Below are 18,601 nucleotides of genomic sequence, written 5' to 3'. Positions count from 1 at the left end.
ATTTTGGCAGAGCTACATCTTGCTGGAGTGCTGTTTCCCTATCCTACCAGGTGGTGGTTCTCTTGAGCCATCTTTTACTCTCAAGTCTGTGTTCCCCAAACTTCTCCTATGGTGCTGGGCAGAGTCCAAAGTGGGTGGGGAACCAATCTGTGCACCAGTTCTCCATGTGCACTGGGGACTGCTTGCCCTGGGGCTGTGATCTGAGCCCTGTGCAATTGGCAGGGAGTCTGCTCAAGGGGACTCTCCAGCACAAACATGCCCCACTCCCTGTGTTCTGTGCCCCCATGAGCCCCTGGGGTTTGGGAGGGGCTCCTGATGCCTCTGTATGGTGCCCTCTCCTACCCCTGCTTCTTGCCAGTGCACACCCCAGACTTCTGTGGGGGGTAGAGTAAATGCTGCTTCCCAGGTTCCCTCACAGGAGCTCCTGGCCATATGGCTGTGAAAGATCCCCTCCTTAGCTAATTGCCAAGGTGGGTGCCCAGGAGTACAGAGTCACTGCTCACTCCCTTGCCCAGTGGTTTTCTCACTGCTGTCTGCCTTGGGAGGCAGTCATGGCCAAACTCACCTGTTCCCTCAAGGTGCCATCTCCATTTTTTTTTTTCACGACCCCATGTACTGTTGCGGTCCTTCTATGGCTGGTCACACCCTGAAACTGTGGACCTTGGTGTCCTCTGGTCCCTCTCTAGATTCTTTCACAGTGGAGAAGCCCACTCTACCTCACCCACTCTGCTCCATGTTTTGTTTTATAACCCTGGGTATGGGCTGTTTTGAATGAATGTTCCATGTGCACTTGAAAAAAAATGTGTATTTTGTTATTGTTAGGTGTCATGTTCTATAAATGTCAGTTAGATCCAGTTGCTTGCAGGTATTGCTCAGTTTTTCTGTACTGTATCCTTGCTGATTTTCTGTCTAGTGGTTCTATAGAGAGAAGAGTGTTGTCTCAAAATATAATTGTGCATTTGTGTACTTATCCTTTCTTTTCAGTTTTTGCTTCATGCATTTTGAAGTTCTGTTGTTAGGTTAATTCACATTTAGGATAGTTATATCTTCTTGGTAAATTGACTCTTTTATCATTATGTAATGTACCTCTTTATCACTAGTAATTTTCTTTGCTCTTAAGTCTACTTTGTCGGATATTAATATAGTTTCTCCAGCTTTCTTTTTGTTAGCATTTACGTGGTACTTTTCCAATATTATACTTCATTATTATAACTTTATATCATCATATGTGAAGAATTTTGTAAAACATGTATAGTTGGGTGATGTTTTTGTATTCATTCTTATAATCCCGGACTTCTAATTGGAATGTTTAAACCATTTATAGTCAATGTAATTATTGGTATGTTCAGATTTAGGTGTACCATTTATTTGTTTTCGTGTTTTTACCTCTCTTTTTCACCCCCTTTTTTGCTCCTTTTTTAATTCTAGAAAAGTTGTAGGTTTACAGAAAAATCATACAGAATATACAGGGCTCCTAAATACCCCCTCCTCACATGCAGTTTTCTCATTAACGTTTTTCATTAGTTTGGTCACTTCGTTGCAATTGATGAAACAGTATTATTATAATTATACTATTAACTATAGTCCATCATTTGCATTAGGGTTCACTGTGTTGTACAGTTCTATGGGTTACTTTAAAAAATTTTTTATTCAGATAATGTATATACAGCCTAAAATTTTCCATTTTAACCACTTTAGAATGCTCAGTGGTGTTAATTACTTTCGGAATATCATGCTGCCATCAATACAATCTATTACCAAAACTTTTCCATCACCCCAAACTGAAACTCTGTATCAATTAAGCATTAGCTCCCTAGTCTCTACCCTCACTTTTTATACATGGTTTTTGAGTTTTAAATTTGTTTATATATTTTTTCACTATGTCTCTTTGCACTTTTTAATGATTGTTCTAGGGATTACAACATACATCCTTAACATTTTACAGTTTGCAAAATCATTAACACCTCAAATGAAATATAGAAATTTTACCACTACATAGATCATTTTACTCTTCCCACTTTATATTGTAATTTTCTTGTGTATTACTGCGGGACACTGATTACGTGCTTCAACTTGGCGGGCCTGGGCTGGGGGACCTGATCAGCCCCTGGGGAGGGTGGTGGGCACGGGCGACAGCGCCCTCCGCAGCCCCCCGGGCCTGGGAAAGTGAGGCCGGAGGCAGGCCCCATTTCCTCACCCAAAATAAAACTGTTAGGGGAGGCTTGCCGGAGGGAACCGCCTTTTCCCCACCCCCTTATCTTGCCCGGACACTCCCCGTTGCCAGTGCAACTCCCATTACCACCAGTGCGCATACATTGTTGCCAGACACCGTTACCGGAGCAACTCTCGCCCCTTTTCAATCAACCTCCGCGCCCTCTCAGAACCAATCCAAGCCTTTAACCTCTACAGCTACCCCGCCCTCTAAACGCCCGATATAAGCTTATACTCTCCCCTAATAAACTCTCTTGGCTTCTTCACCCTAAAAGAACCGTGTCCCGCCTGTTCCTTTCTCGCCGCCCTCCATATTTTGCACGCCTACGCCGGGGACCGGGCCCAGTCCCCCGCCTCGCCCTCGCCTCCGGGAAAGAGCCCCCGCCGCCGGTACCCTCCAAGCAATCCTGAGAGCCTAGGATTTGGCAACCGGCCGCCACCTCCCCCCCCCAGACGAGTCAACTGCGACCGCATATTACATTTCCAAAGATTGAAAACCTCATCAGACAATGTAAGTTTTGCTTTAAACCATCAAACATTTTAAAGATCTCTTAGGGGAAAGAACAGTCTATTATATTTTACCAGATATTGACTATTTCTGTTGCATTTCCTTCATTTTTGACTGTCCATATTTCCTTTGGTTATCATTTTTCCTTTCTGTCTGAAGAACTTCTTTTAGAAATTCATTTAGAGCATATACGGTAACAATGAATTATGTTAGTTTTTCTTCAGCTGAGAATGCCTTTATTTCCATTTCTTTCCTGAAAGATATTTTTACTGGATATGGGATTATGGGTTGACAATTCTTTTTTTCATTATTTAAAAAATGTTATTCCTTCTCTTTCTGGATTCCATAGTTTCTGATGGAAAGCTTATGTTATTCCAGTAATTGTTCTCCTATAAATTGTGTTGTTTTTCTCTGGTTCCTTTCAAGATATTTTCTTTGTCTTTAATTTTCAGTAGTTTGATTGGGATTTGTCTGGGAGTAGAGTTATTTGAGTGTTTCATGTTCAGGTTCATGGAGCATCTTGAATCTGTAGGTTTACAATTTTTCGGAAAATTTGAAATGTTTTCTGCCATTATTTCTTCATGTATTTGTTCTGAATCATGCTCTTTCTCTTCTCATTCTGGAGCTCCAGTGACAAAAATGTTAGACCTTAGTTATTGTCCCACAGATCATTGAGACTCTGTTCATTTTTAAAAGTTCTTATTTTCTTCTGTTCAGATTGGATAATATCTATTGATCTATCTTCAAGTTCATGGACACTTCCTCTAATATCTCCATTCTGCTATTGAGCCTATCCAGTGAGTTTTTATAATTTTTGTTACTGTATTTTTCAGTTTTGAAATTTCCATTTGGTTCTTTTTTATATCTTTTATTTTTTCTGCTGAGACTTTTTTCCCTCTCTTGTTGGATGTTTTTATAATACTTGCTTGAAAACTTAGAATATTCGAACATCTTTGTCACCTCAGTGTTGGCATCTATTGTTTTTCTTTTCTCATGCAAATTGAGATTTTCTTGTTTCTTTGTATGCCAAGTAATTTTTACATGTATCCAGGATACAACACTCTGGATCTTGTTTAAATTCTATGGAGAATGTTGATACTTTGTTTTAGCAGGCATTTGACTCATTTGTGTTCAGTTGCAAGTTTCAGTTTTCTGTGTTATAGTTTCAATGTTAATTCTGTTTCCTAAGCCTTTGCAGTGCTATTCAGATCTGTATGCTGCCTGTTGGTCAATATGGGACCTGGATGGTGCTCTGTCCTGGAGTTTAGTTCTCAATGTCTATGGTATGCTGTTTATGCACAGCCACATGGGTGGGCCCCGGAGTTCATAAACAACCATATAGGTTACTTTCCTTAGCTGTTTTCTCTTCATGACTTCCCTGATGCTCTACAGCCTCCTAGGGATCCCCTAGCCAGAATGCTAAAGCTTTATTTACTGTGCTCTGCTATACACTTTACATGACCATGCCCAGAGCCAAGTGACAGAAGGACAGAGGAAGAATAAAAACAACATACTCATTTATTACCTATGAAGTACACTTGCAACAATGTAAATGTTGTGTCATTGTTCCATAAAGTCTCTCATTGCTGAGTGTGTTTCTATCATTTGTTATTTTCTGGTAGCTCTTATTTTCCTGCCATTTTAGATGCCTGGTAATTTTTGATTAGATGCTGTACATTGCAAAGATTGTGTTATTGGCTGTTGGATTTTGTAGTATCCCTTTATGTAGTGTTGAATTTTGTTCTGATGTACAGTTGAGTTACTTGGATTGAATTGGATGCTTTTGATTCTGCTTTGAAGTTTTATTAGGGTGGTCTCAGAGCAGTTTTTATGCTAGTTTATCTCATCTACTATGGTGACATTCTTCTGGTGATTCTACTGGATGCCCCATGTGTTATGAGCTCTTTCGACTCCTGCTGGGATCAGAAATCATTCTCAATTTTGTGTGAGATAAGGAATTGCTATTCGTACACTTTTCTGGTTGATCTTTCCTTGTCCTTGGTTAGTTTCTTCTCATGTATATGCAGATTAGTACTCAAAGACTCAAGAATATCCTTCTGATGATCTCTATTGCTGAGCAGTTCTCTCTTCTTTGGCATTCTAATTCTCACATTCTAGCCTCCTTGACCTACCTGATTTCTAATTTCTGTTTCCTCAACTCATTCAGACCACTGAGCTCTGTTTGGGTTGTCCTGTGTTGTAGCATGGAAACTCTTTCCAGGCTGTAAAGTTGGTGCAGTTGTAGAACTCATCTTTGTTGTTTCCCTGTTAAAATGATTCCTCTCCTCCGCTGCCTGTTGTCCAATGTCTGAAGACTGTTATTTTCCTTATATTATGTCAAATTTTTTAGTTATTAAGGCTGGAGAGTAAATCTGGTTCTTATAAACTTCATCTTAGCCCAAAGCAGAAGTGTCAAATTTTGTTTATAGCTCTTCAGTAGCCTATTTCTCTTTGGTAGATAACACCTATAGATACTTTCCACTATCTTTAAAGATTTTCAGGCTTTTGAAATATAAATATTTTCCTTCAACTGTTCATTCTCATTCAGCCTAAGCTAAGAAATATTGTTTTCTCTAAGGGAAATGTCTTATAGTCAAGATTGTACTGCTACTCTTTTGAGTCTCTTGTTTTCTTTGATTTTATAGGAGCTTGACAATGCCATAGAGTTGTTTTGAGGATCAAGTATTATATTTGAAATACTTGGAAATGTGTTCTTCAGATGTAAGGTACTATTCTGAGTCATCAGATGAATTTTGTAAATGAAGCCCCGATTGAGACATTTTATACATGGTTTCCTAAAGATATTTTATATATGACATTTTTTTTTCCCCTCAAGGACTAAGCATCTTCAGGACAGTAATTATTTGGACTCCACCTTTAAAAATAAATATTTTCCCTTTCTGCAACTTCCTCATAGTTTTGCACCCTTATAAATAACAGATTTTTTATCTGTGTTGTCTTTTTAGTTCATTATCTTTCTAAATTGGGAAGGAGGAGGAAATGAGAATCTTGTGCATTAGTTGGAAACAAGAATCTTATGCTTTAGGAGCAATAACTTTAGTTTTAGTGTAATGTTGAACAGCTAAAGGCTAGTCTTTGCATGGAAATATTTCAATATATTATACCAAATTTATTTATCTTATAGCCAACCTTTTGGTCAGTCTTTTGGTCATCAGTTCTTTTAGTTTTTTCAATTTATTAACCTTTGTTTTATATGTTTGAGCAACTGATAATTTCTTGAATAGCTTTTATGATGACAAATTTTTTTTTTGCAAAATACTATGAATTGTACAGATAAATTAAATAATTCAATATGTTTCTCTTACTTAGCAATTATGGAAGAGTCAGCCTTGGATGAAACTACTTCAGACAGAAAGTTATCAAAGGCCCCAGGTTGCTATCTACAATTGAAGAAGAAAAGAAGTTCATCTTCCAGATTGTCTGAACCTTCGGTATACCAAAAGTCAAATAGAAAAAGTGTTCCATATCATGGTGAAATCATTGAGGAGAATGATGATCTTGAATTTAAAACTTCAAAAAATACTTGGCAAATAAAAAAAAATCTGGATAGGATTGATAGCAGTGATGTGGGATCCCAGGAGCCATATACAAAGGATGACGTAAACTTTAAAAAACATTCAGACAAGGCTGAAATTTATGACTCAAAGTCTAAACCACAAAGCTTGAAGAATATTTCAAGCCTCAAAAAGTCTCTGGATAAAAGTGATATTTCTAGTATCCCCAAATTTCAGAAACCAATTGTGAGAAGACATTCCAGTCCCCTTAAACAGATTTCATCTATGGAAAAAACTGCAATTAATCCTTTGGGTCAGTATCGTATATGTAAGTCACAATCTAAGTCCTTGAATTCTTGAGTCATTACAGAAATGAGCAGAATGAATCAATTATTAGATAATTTCAAGCATTTCACTTGTGAATCACCTGGGTAACCACCACTTCTGGTAATAGACCAATGGATACGATACTATGGCTTTGATGGTAGTTCCTGGGGGAGCCTAACTCTGAACAGCTTATTTAGTGATTAGAGTCACTGAAATTCCTAGCAAATGGATCTCTTTTCCTTTGGAAATATGTTTATTTTATTATATACTTACCATGGATGTAGGAAGTTTATGTCAAATTTTTGCTCAGAGTTCCATAATTAAAATATATGATATCTGTAGTACTTCAGATATTATCTCTTACAGATATGGGAATATCAAGATAAATAATCAGTTCTACACATCCCAGGCTTCCAAGGCTTTGTGGTCATCCTAAAGATGAGCAATAAATAGTCTCCTAATTAATACATGTTTCCCCACTTCTGTGCTACTTCTATCAAAAAGTGCTGTGTATAGAATCTAATTAAATACCCCTTACTGTAGTCATCTGCAGAAGTTACTTAAGTCATGTTTATTCTCTTTAGAGAACATTACTGACCTTTTTATTGCATTTAGTTTTGAATACAATTGTTGTTAAAATGGGAGAGTAGTGAAAAATTAGAGATTCTTATACTAAAATTAGAGATTCATTCAAATAACTCTGTTGAAGGAGTGTGGTCTGTTAGGGAGGCACAGAAATGTTCATTCTGATTCCTTTATTGATGTACAGTTACTCTGTACCTCATTTCTATTTCAGAGGGTTGTTTGTATTTCAGTAAAAATTACATCCCTGGGTTAAAGCAATAAAGGAGGGGGAAACATTTAGGCAGTGGGTAGAAGAGGCCTTTGGAGGAGACACTAAGATCAGATAATGTCGCTTACCACTGTGATGCTTAATGATCTGGATATAGAGAAGTATGAAATATTTCATCTGGTATAACTTCCCCAAAGAAATTGGTAGTAATTGGGTATCTTTGAAATGTGACGTCTCCAGGAGTTTTTTTTTTTTCAAATTTTAAAATTTAACATTTTAACTTTTCATTTTGCAATACTTGTGTATTTATAACAGGGTTGCAAAAATTTTTAATAAAATTCCCATCTTTCATCTAGATTCCCAAATGTTAAGATTGTATGTAGCCATAATACAATTATAAAAACCAGGAAGTTAACATTGATACAACACCATTTACTAATCTGCAGACCTTATTCAAATTTTTTCAGTTGTTCCACAAATGTCCTTTTCCTGACCCAGGATCCAATCCAGGATTGCACATTACATTTGGTTGTCATGTGTCTTTAATCTCTTCCAGTCTGGGATGATGCCTCCATCTTTCATGACCTTGACACTTTTGAAGAGTATTGACTAGTTAGTTGTTTTGTATAATGTCCCTCACTTTGGATTTCCCCAGTGTTTCCTCGTGAATAAGTTCAGATTATGCACTGTTGGCCAGAATCCCACAGAAGTGGTATTGTTCTCAGTGTATCATATCAGGAGGCCCATGAAGTTCATGTCTATTTGCTTCCAGGATTTTATGTTTTGAAGGTTGTGAACTGAAAACTTGGTAGGTTAAGATGATGGAAAGGAGAAGAAATCTCAAATTTTTTGCTTGGAATTTTGGAATTTAAAGAAATTTAAGTAGTGTTTTAATCTCTTGTAATCATTTGTTATATTCTAATCAGAAGCAAGCAACATTGTCTTCTGGAATAGGCTGTTCCTATAAATAAGTAGATGTTACTTTTTATAGAATTTCAAGACAGTTTAGTTTTTAAATAATAAGTGAAAGATTAAGTGCAATGTAAGACACAACAGAAATGTGGAGAGATAAGCAATCCTTCCATAAGGTAATATTAACTAGAAAAAAGTTGCTCTCTAATAAGTAAAGATTTTAGATACCAATTAGTGCTGTTAAACACATAAATTCTGTTGCTTAATAGTCTTTCACGATTTTACAGATTTAGAAAAAGTCTTTGAAGCTGTCAGTAAACTCAAAGAAAATTGTAGTGCTGCTGAAGAATTTCAATCCATTTTGCCTTCAATAGGAATTAATTTATTAGATAAGGAATTCCAGAAGATTGTGAAAAACAGTACTAGAAATGGTGAGCAACTGATAATATCAAACATTTTTAAAGAGAAAATTAGATATTTTTATTGGTTAGTATTAAATGTTGGAGTAAGTTCTATCAACCATGAATGGGCCATTCTAAGGGAAATTCATAAAGGACAGATGTAAAGTAGTAAAAAAAAAATGTGGAAAGTCTGATGTAATGGATTGGTTTGGAGGGGCTGGGCTTTTCATATCACAGAATTGTTTCGGTAAGGCTCTTAATTTACTAGCCCAAGCTGTACCTTCTAGGATGATACTGGTGGATCCATTTGTAGAGAGGTTCAGACAGTAAGACAACAATATCCAAGGGGTATAAAAATCTCTAAGCAAATAGCCCAGGGATTCAAGAAGAAATAATTGGAGATTCTGAAATGTATAGTTATTTAAATATTCTGGATATATATATCTGGATATCAGATATATGGTTTCCAAATATTTTTTCCCATTCTGTAGGTTGTTTTCACTTTCTTGATAATGTCCTTTGATGTAGAGAAATTTTAAATTTTGATGAAGTATAATTAATCTCTTTTTTTCTTTTGTTGCTTGTGATTTTGTTGTCAAAATCCAAGAATCCATTGCCTAATATAAGATCTTGAAAATATTTCCCTGTGTTTTCTTCTAATAGTTATATAATATTAACTTTTATATTTAAGTCATTGTTCCATTTTGAGTTAATTTTTGTATGTGGTGAGAGGTAGGGGTTTAAATTCATTCTTTCTTATGTAGATTTCCAGTTGCCATGGCACCGTTTGTTGAAGACCCTAATCTTTCCTCTGTTGAATGAATTTGGAATCCTTGTTGAAAATCGATTGGTCCTGGTTGAGTGGGATTATTTCTGGACCCTCAATTCTATTCCATTGGCCTACATATTTATTCTTATAGTAAAACCATGCTGTTTTAATTGTTGTAGCTTTGCTGTAAGTTTTTGAAATCAGGAAGTGTGAGTTCTACCACTTTGTTCTTCTCTTCCAGGATTGTTTTGGCTATTTGGGGCCCCTTGTAGTTCCATATGAATTTGAGGATTGGCTTTCCCATTTCTGCATAAAAGACCACTGAAATTTTGATAGGGATTGAAATTTAGATCACTTTAGGCAGTATTGACATCTTAACAATATGAAGTCTGCGAAGCCATGAATACAGGATGTCTTTCCATATATATAAGTCTTTAATTTTTTTCAGTAATGTTTTATAGTTTTCAGTGTACAAGTCTTTCACACCCTTGATTAAATTTATTCCTAGGTTTTTTATTGTTTTAGAAGCTATTTGTAAATGAAATTATTTCCTTAATTTCCCTTTTAGATTGTTTATTGTGGTATATAGAAACATAACTGATTTTTACATATTGATATTGTACCCTGCAACTTTGCTGAATTTATTAGCTCTAGTACTTTCTTGGGAATTCTTTGGGAATTCTTCTATATAGGTTCATATCATTTGTGAATAGAGATAATTTTACTTCTTCCTTTGCAATTTGAATGATTTTATTTCTTTTTCTTGCCCGATTGCTTTGGCTAGAACTTCCATTACAATGTTGAATAACAGTGGTGACACTGGGCATCCTTGTCTTGTTCCTGATCTTAAGGGGAAACTTTCAGTCTTTCACCATTGAGTGATATTTGCTGCTTGCTTTTCATGAATTATGTTGAGAAAATTCCTTCTATTCCTAGTTTTTTTTGAGTGTTTTGAAAGCATGTTGAATTTTTTTGAAAAGATATTTTTTGGCACCAGTTGGGATAATTTTTTTGTCCCCTTCGTTTTATTAATGTGGTGTATTACATTGATTGATTTTCTTATGTTGAACCACACTTGATTCATGGGAGAAATCCAACTTGATCGTGGTATATAATCCTTTTAATATATTGTGGGATTGGTTTGCCAGTATTTTGTTGAGGATTTTTGTTTCTGTGATTATAAGGGATATTGTTCTGTAATTTTCCTTTCTTGTGCTGTCTTTATCTTGCTTTGGTATCAGGGTTATGCTGGTTTCTTAGAATGAGTTAGGAAGTATTCACTTCTCTTCTGTTTTTGGAATGGCTTGAGAAGAATTGGTATTAATTCTTCTTTAAATGTTTGATACAAGTCAGCAGTTAAGACTTCTGGTCCCATACTTTCTTTTTTGGGAGGTTTTTGAGTACTGATTCAATCTCTTGTTACAGGTCTGTTGGAGATTTTCTCTTACTTCTTGAGTCAGTATAGGTAATTTGTGTGTTTCCATGAATTTTTCATTTCATCTAAGTTAACTAAATTGTTGGCATATAATTGTTTGTAGTATTCTCTTAATAGTATTCTCTTATAATCCTGTTATAATAAAGTCAGTAGTAATGTCTCCACTTTCATTCCTAATTTTAATTATTTTGTATCTTCTCTCTTTTTTTCTTTGTCAGTCTGGCTGAAAGTTTGTCATTGATCCTTTCAAAGACCAACTTTTGGTTTCATTAATTTTCTTGTTTTTCTATTTTCTGGTTCATTGATGTCTGTTCCTATCTTTAATATTTCTTTCTTTTTTCTAATTCCAGGTTTAATTTACTCTCTTTTTTTCTAGTTCTTTTATGTGTGAAGTATGATTATTGATTTGAGTCTTTTGTTTTCCATTGTAGACATTTACAACTATAAATTTCTCTGTGAACACTGTATTTGCTGTACCCCTTAGGTTTGGTGTATTGTGTTTTTGTTTTCATTTTTCTTAGTCTTTTCTAATTTTCCTTGTGATTTCTTCCTTTGATCTGTTGGTTTAATTTCCACATATTTGTAAATTATCCACATTTCCTTCTGTTATTGATTTCTAACTTCATTCCACTCTAGCCAAAGAATATACTTTATGTGATTTTTATCTTTTTAAATTTATTAAGATCTGATTTGTGGCCAAACATATAATCTGTCCTGGAGAATGATCCATGTGCACTTGAAGAGGATGTGCTTTCTGTTGCTATTGAGTAGAGTGTTCTATATAAATATACCCATTAATTGTGATTGGTTTATAGTGTTATTCAAGTCCTCTATTTCCTTGTTGATCTTCTGTATAGATGTTTTAACAATAATGACTTATCTGTCAATTATTGAGAGTGGTGTATTGAAATCTGCTGATATTAATGTAGAACTATTTCTCCCTTCATTCCATCAATTTTTGCTTCAAATATTTTCAGACCCTGTTATTAGAAGCATGCATGTTAATAATTGTTAAGTCTTCTTGCTGGATTGTACCTTTTATCAAAATATAATGTGCTGCTTCTTCTCTTTTACCCTATATTGACTTAAAGTTTATTTTTATGACAATTGGTTGGCCATTCTGCCTCTCTTTTTGTGACTATCTGCATGGAGTATCTTTTTTCTATCCTTTTACTTTCAACCTATTTGTGTATTTGTATTTAAATTAAGGCTCTTGTAGACAGCATAGAGATGGATCATGTTTTTTTCCATCCAGTCTGCCAACCCAATCTGCCAATCTCTGCCTTTTAATAGGAGAGCTTAATCCATTTATATTTAGGGTATTAACTGAAAATGAAAGATTTACTTCTACCATATAGCTATTTTTTTCTGTATATCTTACATGTTTTCCTCTTATTCTATTACTGCCTTTTTTGTGTTTAGCTGATTTTTCCTTAGTATACCATTTTGATTCCCTTCTTTCCTTTTCTATATAGTTTTAGATATTTTCTTAGTGGTTACCTTTGTAACCTCTACATTTAACTGCTACAATTAAAATCTTAAACTAATAGCAATCTAGTTTGAATAACAACTTAGTTTCAGTAATATAGAAATGCTCTATTCCTATGCATCTCTCTCTCCCCCTTTATGTTTTAATTACTTTTTTAATACTTTTAATTACTGTTTTACACATTTGCCTTTAAGACATGTAGGGAAAAATTCAAAAGTGTATCTTATAGGATTGTATATTTACCTATATGGTTAACTTTACCAATATTCTTTATTTCTTCTCATGGCTTTGAGTTACCATATAGTGTCCTTTCATATCAGCCTAAAGGAACACTCTTTAGCATCTCTGGTAGGGCAGGTGTTCTAATGAATTCATTTAGTTATTTATCTATAAATGTTTTAATTTCTCCTTTCACAAAGGATACTTTTGCCAGATATAGGATTTTGGTTCACAGTTTTATTCTTTAAGGATTTTAAATTTGTCATCCCATTGCCTTCTAGTTTCCATGGTTTCTGATGAGAATTTGCCTCTTAACATGGTTTCTGATGAAAATCACCTATTAATCTTATTGAGGATCCCTTGTATGTGGTCAATCACTTCTCTGTTGCTGCTTTCAAAATTCTCTCTTTGTCTTTGGGTTTGGCAGTTTTATTATAATGTGTCTTGGTAAGAGCTCTAATTTTATTCTGCTTTGAATTGATTGAGCTTTTTGGATGTGTGTATATTCATGTCTTTCATCAAATTTGGGAAATTTTGGGCCATCATTTTTTCAAATATTTTTAAACTCTCTTTCTCTGTCTTGTCCTTCTGGGAATCCTGTGATGCACATATTGGCATGCTTGATGATGTCCCACATGTCCCTTGGGCTCTTTTTTTCCTTCATTATGTTTTCTTTCAGCTCCTCATACTGGATAATTTCAGTTGTCTTGTCTTTAAGTTTACTAATCCTTTCTTCTTCCTGCATAAATTTGCTGATGAATCCCACTAGTTTTTCATTTCAGTTATTGTATTTTTCAACTCCATAATGTCTGTTTTATGACTTTTTATAATTTCTGACACTATTTTCTTCAGACAATGTTTTCTTAATAACTGTTCCAGTTTGCTAATGGCTGCCATTTTGCAAAACACCAGAAATGGATTGGCTTTTCTAAAGGGGGTTTATTTAGTTAAAAAGTTGCAGTCTTGAGGCCATAAAGTGTCCAAGGTAGGGCATAAACAATAGGGTATCTTCACTGAAGGATGGCCATTGGCATCTGGAAAACCTCTGTTAGCTTGGAAGGCATGTGACTGGCATCCACTTGCTCCCAGGTTGAGTTTAAAAATGGCATTCTCCAAAGTGTTGCTCTTGGGGTGTTTTGTCCTCTCTTAGCTGCAGCTTTTCCAAAATGTCACTCTCAGTAGCTCTCCAAAATGTCACTCACAGGTGCTCTGTGTCTGGGCCTGTGTGGCTCTTTTTAAAGTACTCCAGTGATCCAATAAAGACCCACCCTGAATGGGTGGGGCAACACCTCCATAGAAATAATCCAATGAAAGATCTCGCCCACAGTTGGTTGAGTCACATCTCTATGGAAACACTGAACCAATAGGTTCCAACCTAATCAACATGAATAAGTCTGCCCCCACAAGATTGTGTTAAAGAATAAAGCTTTTTCTGGGGGACACAATATATATAAACCAGCACAATTACCTTTAGTTCTTTGTCCATGGTTTCCCTTAGCTCATCGGATACATTGATGACAGTTGATTTAATGCCTTTGACTACAGTTCCAATGAATGAGTTTCCTCAGGGAAGGTTTCTGTCAAATTATTATTTATTTTTTCTGAGACTAGGCCATGTTTTCTTATTTCTTCACTGTTTTGTAATTTTTTGCTGAGAATTGGACATTAAGTATTAAGTTGTTGTAACTCTGGAAATCTAATTCTTCCACGTCTCTGGGAGTTCTGTTATTTTTCTTGTTGAGGGCTGGAACCATCAAGTTTCTGACTTTTCCAGATTATTTTAGTTTTCAAATGTGGAAAGGAAATAATAAAAAATGTTATTGTCTCTTTAAGTCTCCTCGCCATTTCTGCCTATGCAGATTGAAACAATGGCCACTTCCTTGGGGGATGGGGGAAGGAAGCAGTGATCAAAGCAGTGATTGGCACTCAGACCACACACCCCCTGTTTTGGAGGACAGGGTCCTTATTGCCCATCCTGGCATCAGCAAGCTGCACCAGGAACATAGGCTGTAGTCAAGATAAATTTACCCTGGACTGAACCACATATTGCCACAAAATGTTATCTCAAATTGTCATTTGGGATTGAGAATTTTCTACTTCTTTTTAAGCTACTGAAAAATGGACTACTAGAGATTTTAATTTGTTGGAAAATTGAATGGAGAAATTTTATAATGTTTTTGTTTCTGTGTATTTTCAGTTATGGTATTCTTGTCAGTGCGAGTAAGTTCATGCTTCCTTAGGTACAGAGACAAAGCAAAGGAGCATATTATATTTTTGACTCAGATTTTGAAACTTATTAATTCTCAGTATTATTAAGGATTCTGGTTATATTTTTAGTATATAACATTTCTGAAGTGTTTTATAGTTTTGTTTATTTAATGTTAGAACTAAAGTTCACCTTATTTGTTACTAATATTTTCCTTTGAATTTCCATTTTTAATACTTATATAGCATACTGCTCTATTTTCAGTGTTGACTGATGCCATTAAAGCCATTGAAATAATTAAAGATGGAAATGTTGATTGTGAGGATCTGAATACATGTCTTCAAAATTTTGGAATTTATCTTTCTAAGCCAGAATATGAGAAGATCACAGAGTTGATACAAGTTGATGGTAAGTGATATGTTTTTAGGCAAACTGCATTGACACATCTGAAACGGAGGGTCAGTTGGCTACTATTTACCTCAGAATAATAACTTTATTGTTATTTCTATTAGAAAAAAAATCCCTAATAATTGAACCAATGCAGAAAAGTACAGAAATTACTCAAAAGTGCAAAAAAAAAAAAAAAATGCTCAGAATCCCATTATCTAGAAATAACCCGTATTCAGATACATTTTCCTTAGGCAAAAAATGTGAACAAAAAGAACGCAGGGTTTGTGATTTTGTTATCTGACAAGGTAGAAGGCAGGACAAGAAACATTAAATGGGACAAAGAAGGAGTCTTTATTATGCTAAAGCTCACAATTCACAGTAAAGCATACCATTTTTTTTCTTTTTTATTGAGATTGTTCAGATACCATACAATTATTCAAAGATCCAAAGTGTACAATCACTTGCCCCTGGGTACCCTCATACAGTTGTGCATCCATCACCACACTTAATTTTTGTTCAATTTTTAGAAACTTTTCATTACTCCAGACAAGAAATAAAGTGAAAGATGAAAAAAGAAAAAAAGAAAAGGAAACTCTAATCCTCCCCTCTCCCTAACCAACCCCCCTCAATTGTTGACTCGTAGTGTTGGTATAGTACATTTGTTACTGTTTATGAAAAAATGTTGAAATACTACTAACTGTAGTATATAGTTTGCAATAGGTATATATTTCTTCCCTGTATGTGCCTCTATTATTAACTTCTAATTGTATTGCATACATTTGTTCTTGTTCGTGGAAGTGATTTCTAGTATTTGTACAGTTGATCATGGACATTGCCCACCATAGGATTCAGTTTTATACATTCCCATCTTTTGACCTCCAACTTTCCTTCTGGTGACATATATGACTCTGATCCCCTTTCCACCTCATTCACACACCATTCGGTGCTATTAGTTATTCTCACATCTTGCTACCGACACCCCTGTTCATTTCCAAACATTTAAGTTCATCCTAATTGAACATTCTGCTCATACTAAGCAACCACTCCCCATTCTTAAGCCTCGTCCTATATCTTGGTACCTTATATTTCATGTCTATGAGTTTGCATATTATAATTAGTTCCTATCAGTGAGACCCTGCAATAATTGTCCTTATGTGTCTGGCTTATTTCACTCAGTATATTGCCCTCGAGGTTTTGTCATCAACCCATTTTTTTTTTAATATGGTTTTGTTCACTCACCATACATTCCATCCCAAGTAAATAATCGATGGTTCTCTGCATGGTCATACATTTATGTGTTCACCACCTTCACCACTATCTATATAAGGGCATCTACATTTCTTCCACAAGGCAGGAGGGAGAGTCAAAGAAGGTAGAGAGGCAAAAGAAAGAGGAAAAAAAAATGACAGCTAGGAAGCAGCAAAAGGAAAAATAACCTTAAATCAAAGTAGAATAAAGAATCAGACAATACCACCAATGTCAAGTGTCTAACATGCCTCCCCTATCCCCCCCCTTATCTGCGTTTACCTTGGTATATCACCTTTGTTACATTAAAGGAAGCATAATAGAATGATTCTATTAGTTACGGTCTCTAGTTTATGCTGATTGCATCCCTCCCCCAATGCCTCCCCATTTTTAACACCTTGCAAGGTTGACATTTGCTTGTTCTCCCTCGTAAAAGAACATATCGTAAAAGAACATATTTGTACATTTTATCACAATTGTTGAATACTCTAGATTTCACCAAGTTACACAGTCCCAGTCTTTATCTTTCCTCCTTTCTTGTGGTGTCTTACATGCTCCCCACCTTCCTCTCTCAACCAAGGAACTATATTCATAGTTATCTTTGTTCAGTGTACTTACATTGCTGTGCTACTATCTCCTAAAATTGTGTTCCAAACCACACACTCCTGTCTTCTATCACTCTGTAGTGCTCCCTTTAGTATTTCCTGTAGAGCGGGTGTCTTGTTCACAGAGTCTCTCGTTGTCTGTTTGTCTGAAAATATTTTGAGCTCTCCCTCATATTTGAAGGACAGCTTTGCTGGATATAGGATTCTTGGTTGGCAGTTTTTCTCTTTCAGTATCTTAAATATATCACACCACTTCCTTCTTGCCTCCATGGTTTCTGCTGAGAGATCCGCACATAGTCTTATTAAGCTTCCTTTGTATGTAATGGATAGCTTTTCTCTTGCTGCTTTCAGGATTCTCTCTTTGTCTTTGACATTTGATAATCTGATTATTAAGTGTCTTGGCATAGGCCTATTCAGATCTCTTCTGTTTGGAGTACGCTGTGCTTCTTGGATCTGTAATTTTATGTCTTTCATAAGAGATGGGAAATTTTCATTGATTATTTCCTCTATTATTGCTTCTGCCCCTTTTACCTTCTCTTCTCCTTCTGGGACACCAATGATACGTACATTATTGTACTTTGTTTCATCCTTGAGTTCCCGGAGACATTGCTCGTATTTTTTCATTCTTTTCTCCATCTGCTCGTTTACCTGTAGGCTTTCAGGTGTTTTGTTCTCCAGTTCCTGAGTGTTTTCTTCTTCCTCTTGAGATCTGCTGTTGTATGTTTCCATTGTGTCTTTCATCTCTTGTGTTGTGCCTTTCATTTCCAGAGATTCTACTAGTTGTTTTTTTGAACTTTTGATTTCTGCCGTATACATGTCCAGTGCTTCCTTTACAGCCTCTATCTCTTTTGCAATATCTTCTCTAAACTTTTTGATTTGATTTAGCATTAGTTGTTTAAATTCCTGTATCTCAGTTGAAGGGTATGTTTGTTCCTTTGACTAGGCCATAACTTTGTTTTCCTTAGTGTAGGTTGTAATTTTCTGTTGTCTAGGCATGGTTTCCTTGGTTATCCAAATCAGGTTTTCCCAGACCAGAACAGGCTCAGGTCCCAGAGGGAAGAAATATTCAGTATCTGGTTTCCCTGCGGGTGTGTCTTAGAAAATTGCTCCACCCTGTGATGCCTCTGGTCACTGTGCTTTTCTGCCCAGCAGGTGACGCCTGTTAGCCTGTAATTCTTGACTGGTGTGAGGAGGTATGGCCGTGTTCCCCCAGGCTCTGGGGTCTGGTTCTGAATGGAAAGGGCCCCACCCCTTTCCTCCTAGAGAAGACAGACCCCCCAGGTGGAGGTCATTAGCATTTCAATGGTCTCTCTCTCTGCTTGTGCTGTCTCCACCCTTCCCCGAGTCAAAGCCCTGGAAACTGAAAATGATTGGGGCTTTCTCCACTGAGCCAAAAAAGAAACAGATAGTCTCCTTCAGACCCAGTCCAAGGCGACCCTCTGACTCTCCAAGGTCAGTCATCACCCAAAGCCTCTGTCTGTTTTTTGGGGATTCGTACCTGTAGTGAGCAGTTCACACTCGCTACTTAAAACCCCAGTTGGAGCTCAGCTGAGTTATATTCGCTTGCTGGGAGAAA

At 36.0% G+C, this 18,601-nt stretch overlaps 1 protein-coding gene across 1 annotated transcript in view; it reads left to right on the top strand.

Annotated features, from left to right (window-relative positions):
• EFCAB13 (EF-hand calcium binding domain 13) overlaps window positions 1–18,601 on the top strand; it is a 257,910-nt gene that overhangs the window by 94,367 nt on the left and 144,942 nt on the right. Inside the window, exons 9-11 of the mRNA XM_037810242.1 lie at window positions 6,050–6,547; window positions 8,554–8,697; window positions 15,050–15,193. Of these exons, the coding sequence (XP_037666170.1) occupies window positions 6,050–6,547; window positions 8,554–8,697; window positions 15,050–15,193 (786 nt within the window). The remainder of the gene's footprint in view (window positions 1–6,049; window positions 6,548–8,553; window positions 8,698–15,049; window positions 15,194–18,601) is intronic.

Source organism: Choloepus didactylus, chromosome 18, assembly GCF_015220235.1.
Source record: "Choloepus didactylus isolate mChoDid1 chromosome 18, mChoDid1.pri, whole genome shotgun sequence".
NCBI lineage: Eukaryota > Metazoa > Chordata > Mammalia > Pilosa > Megalonychidae > Choloepus > Choloepus didactylus.
This window is presented reverse-complemented; position numbering and strand designations above follow the sequence as displayed.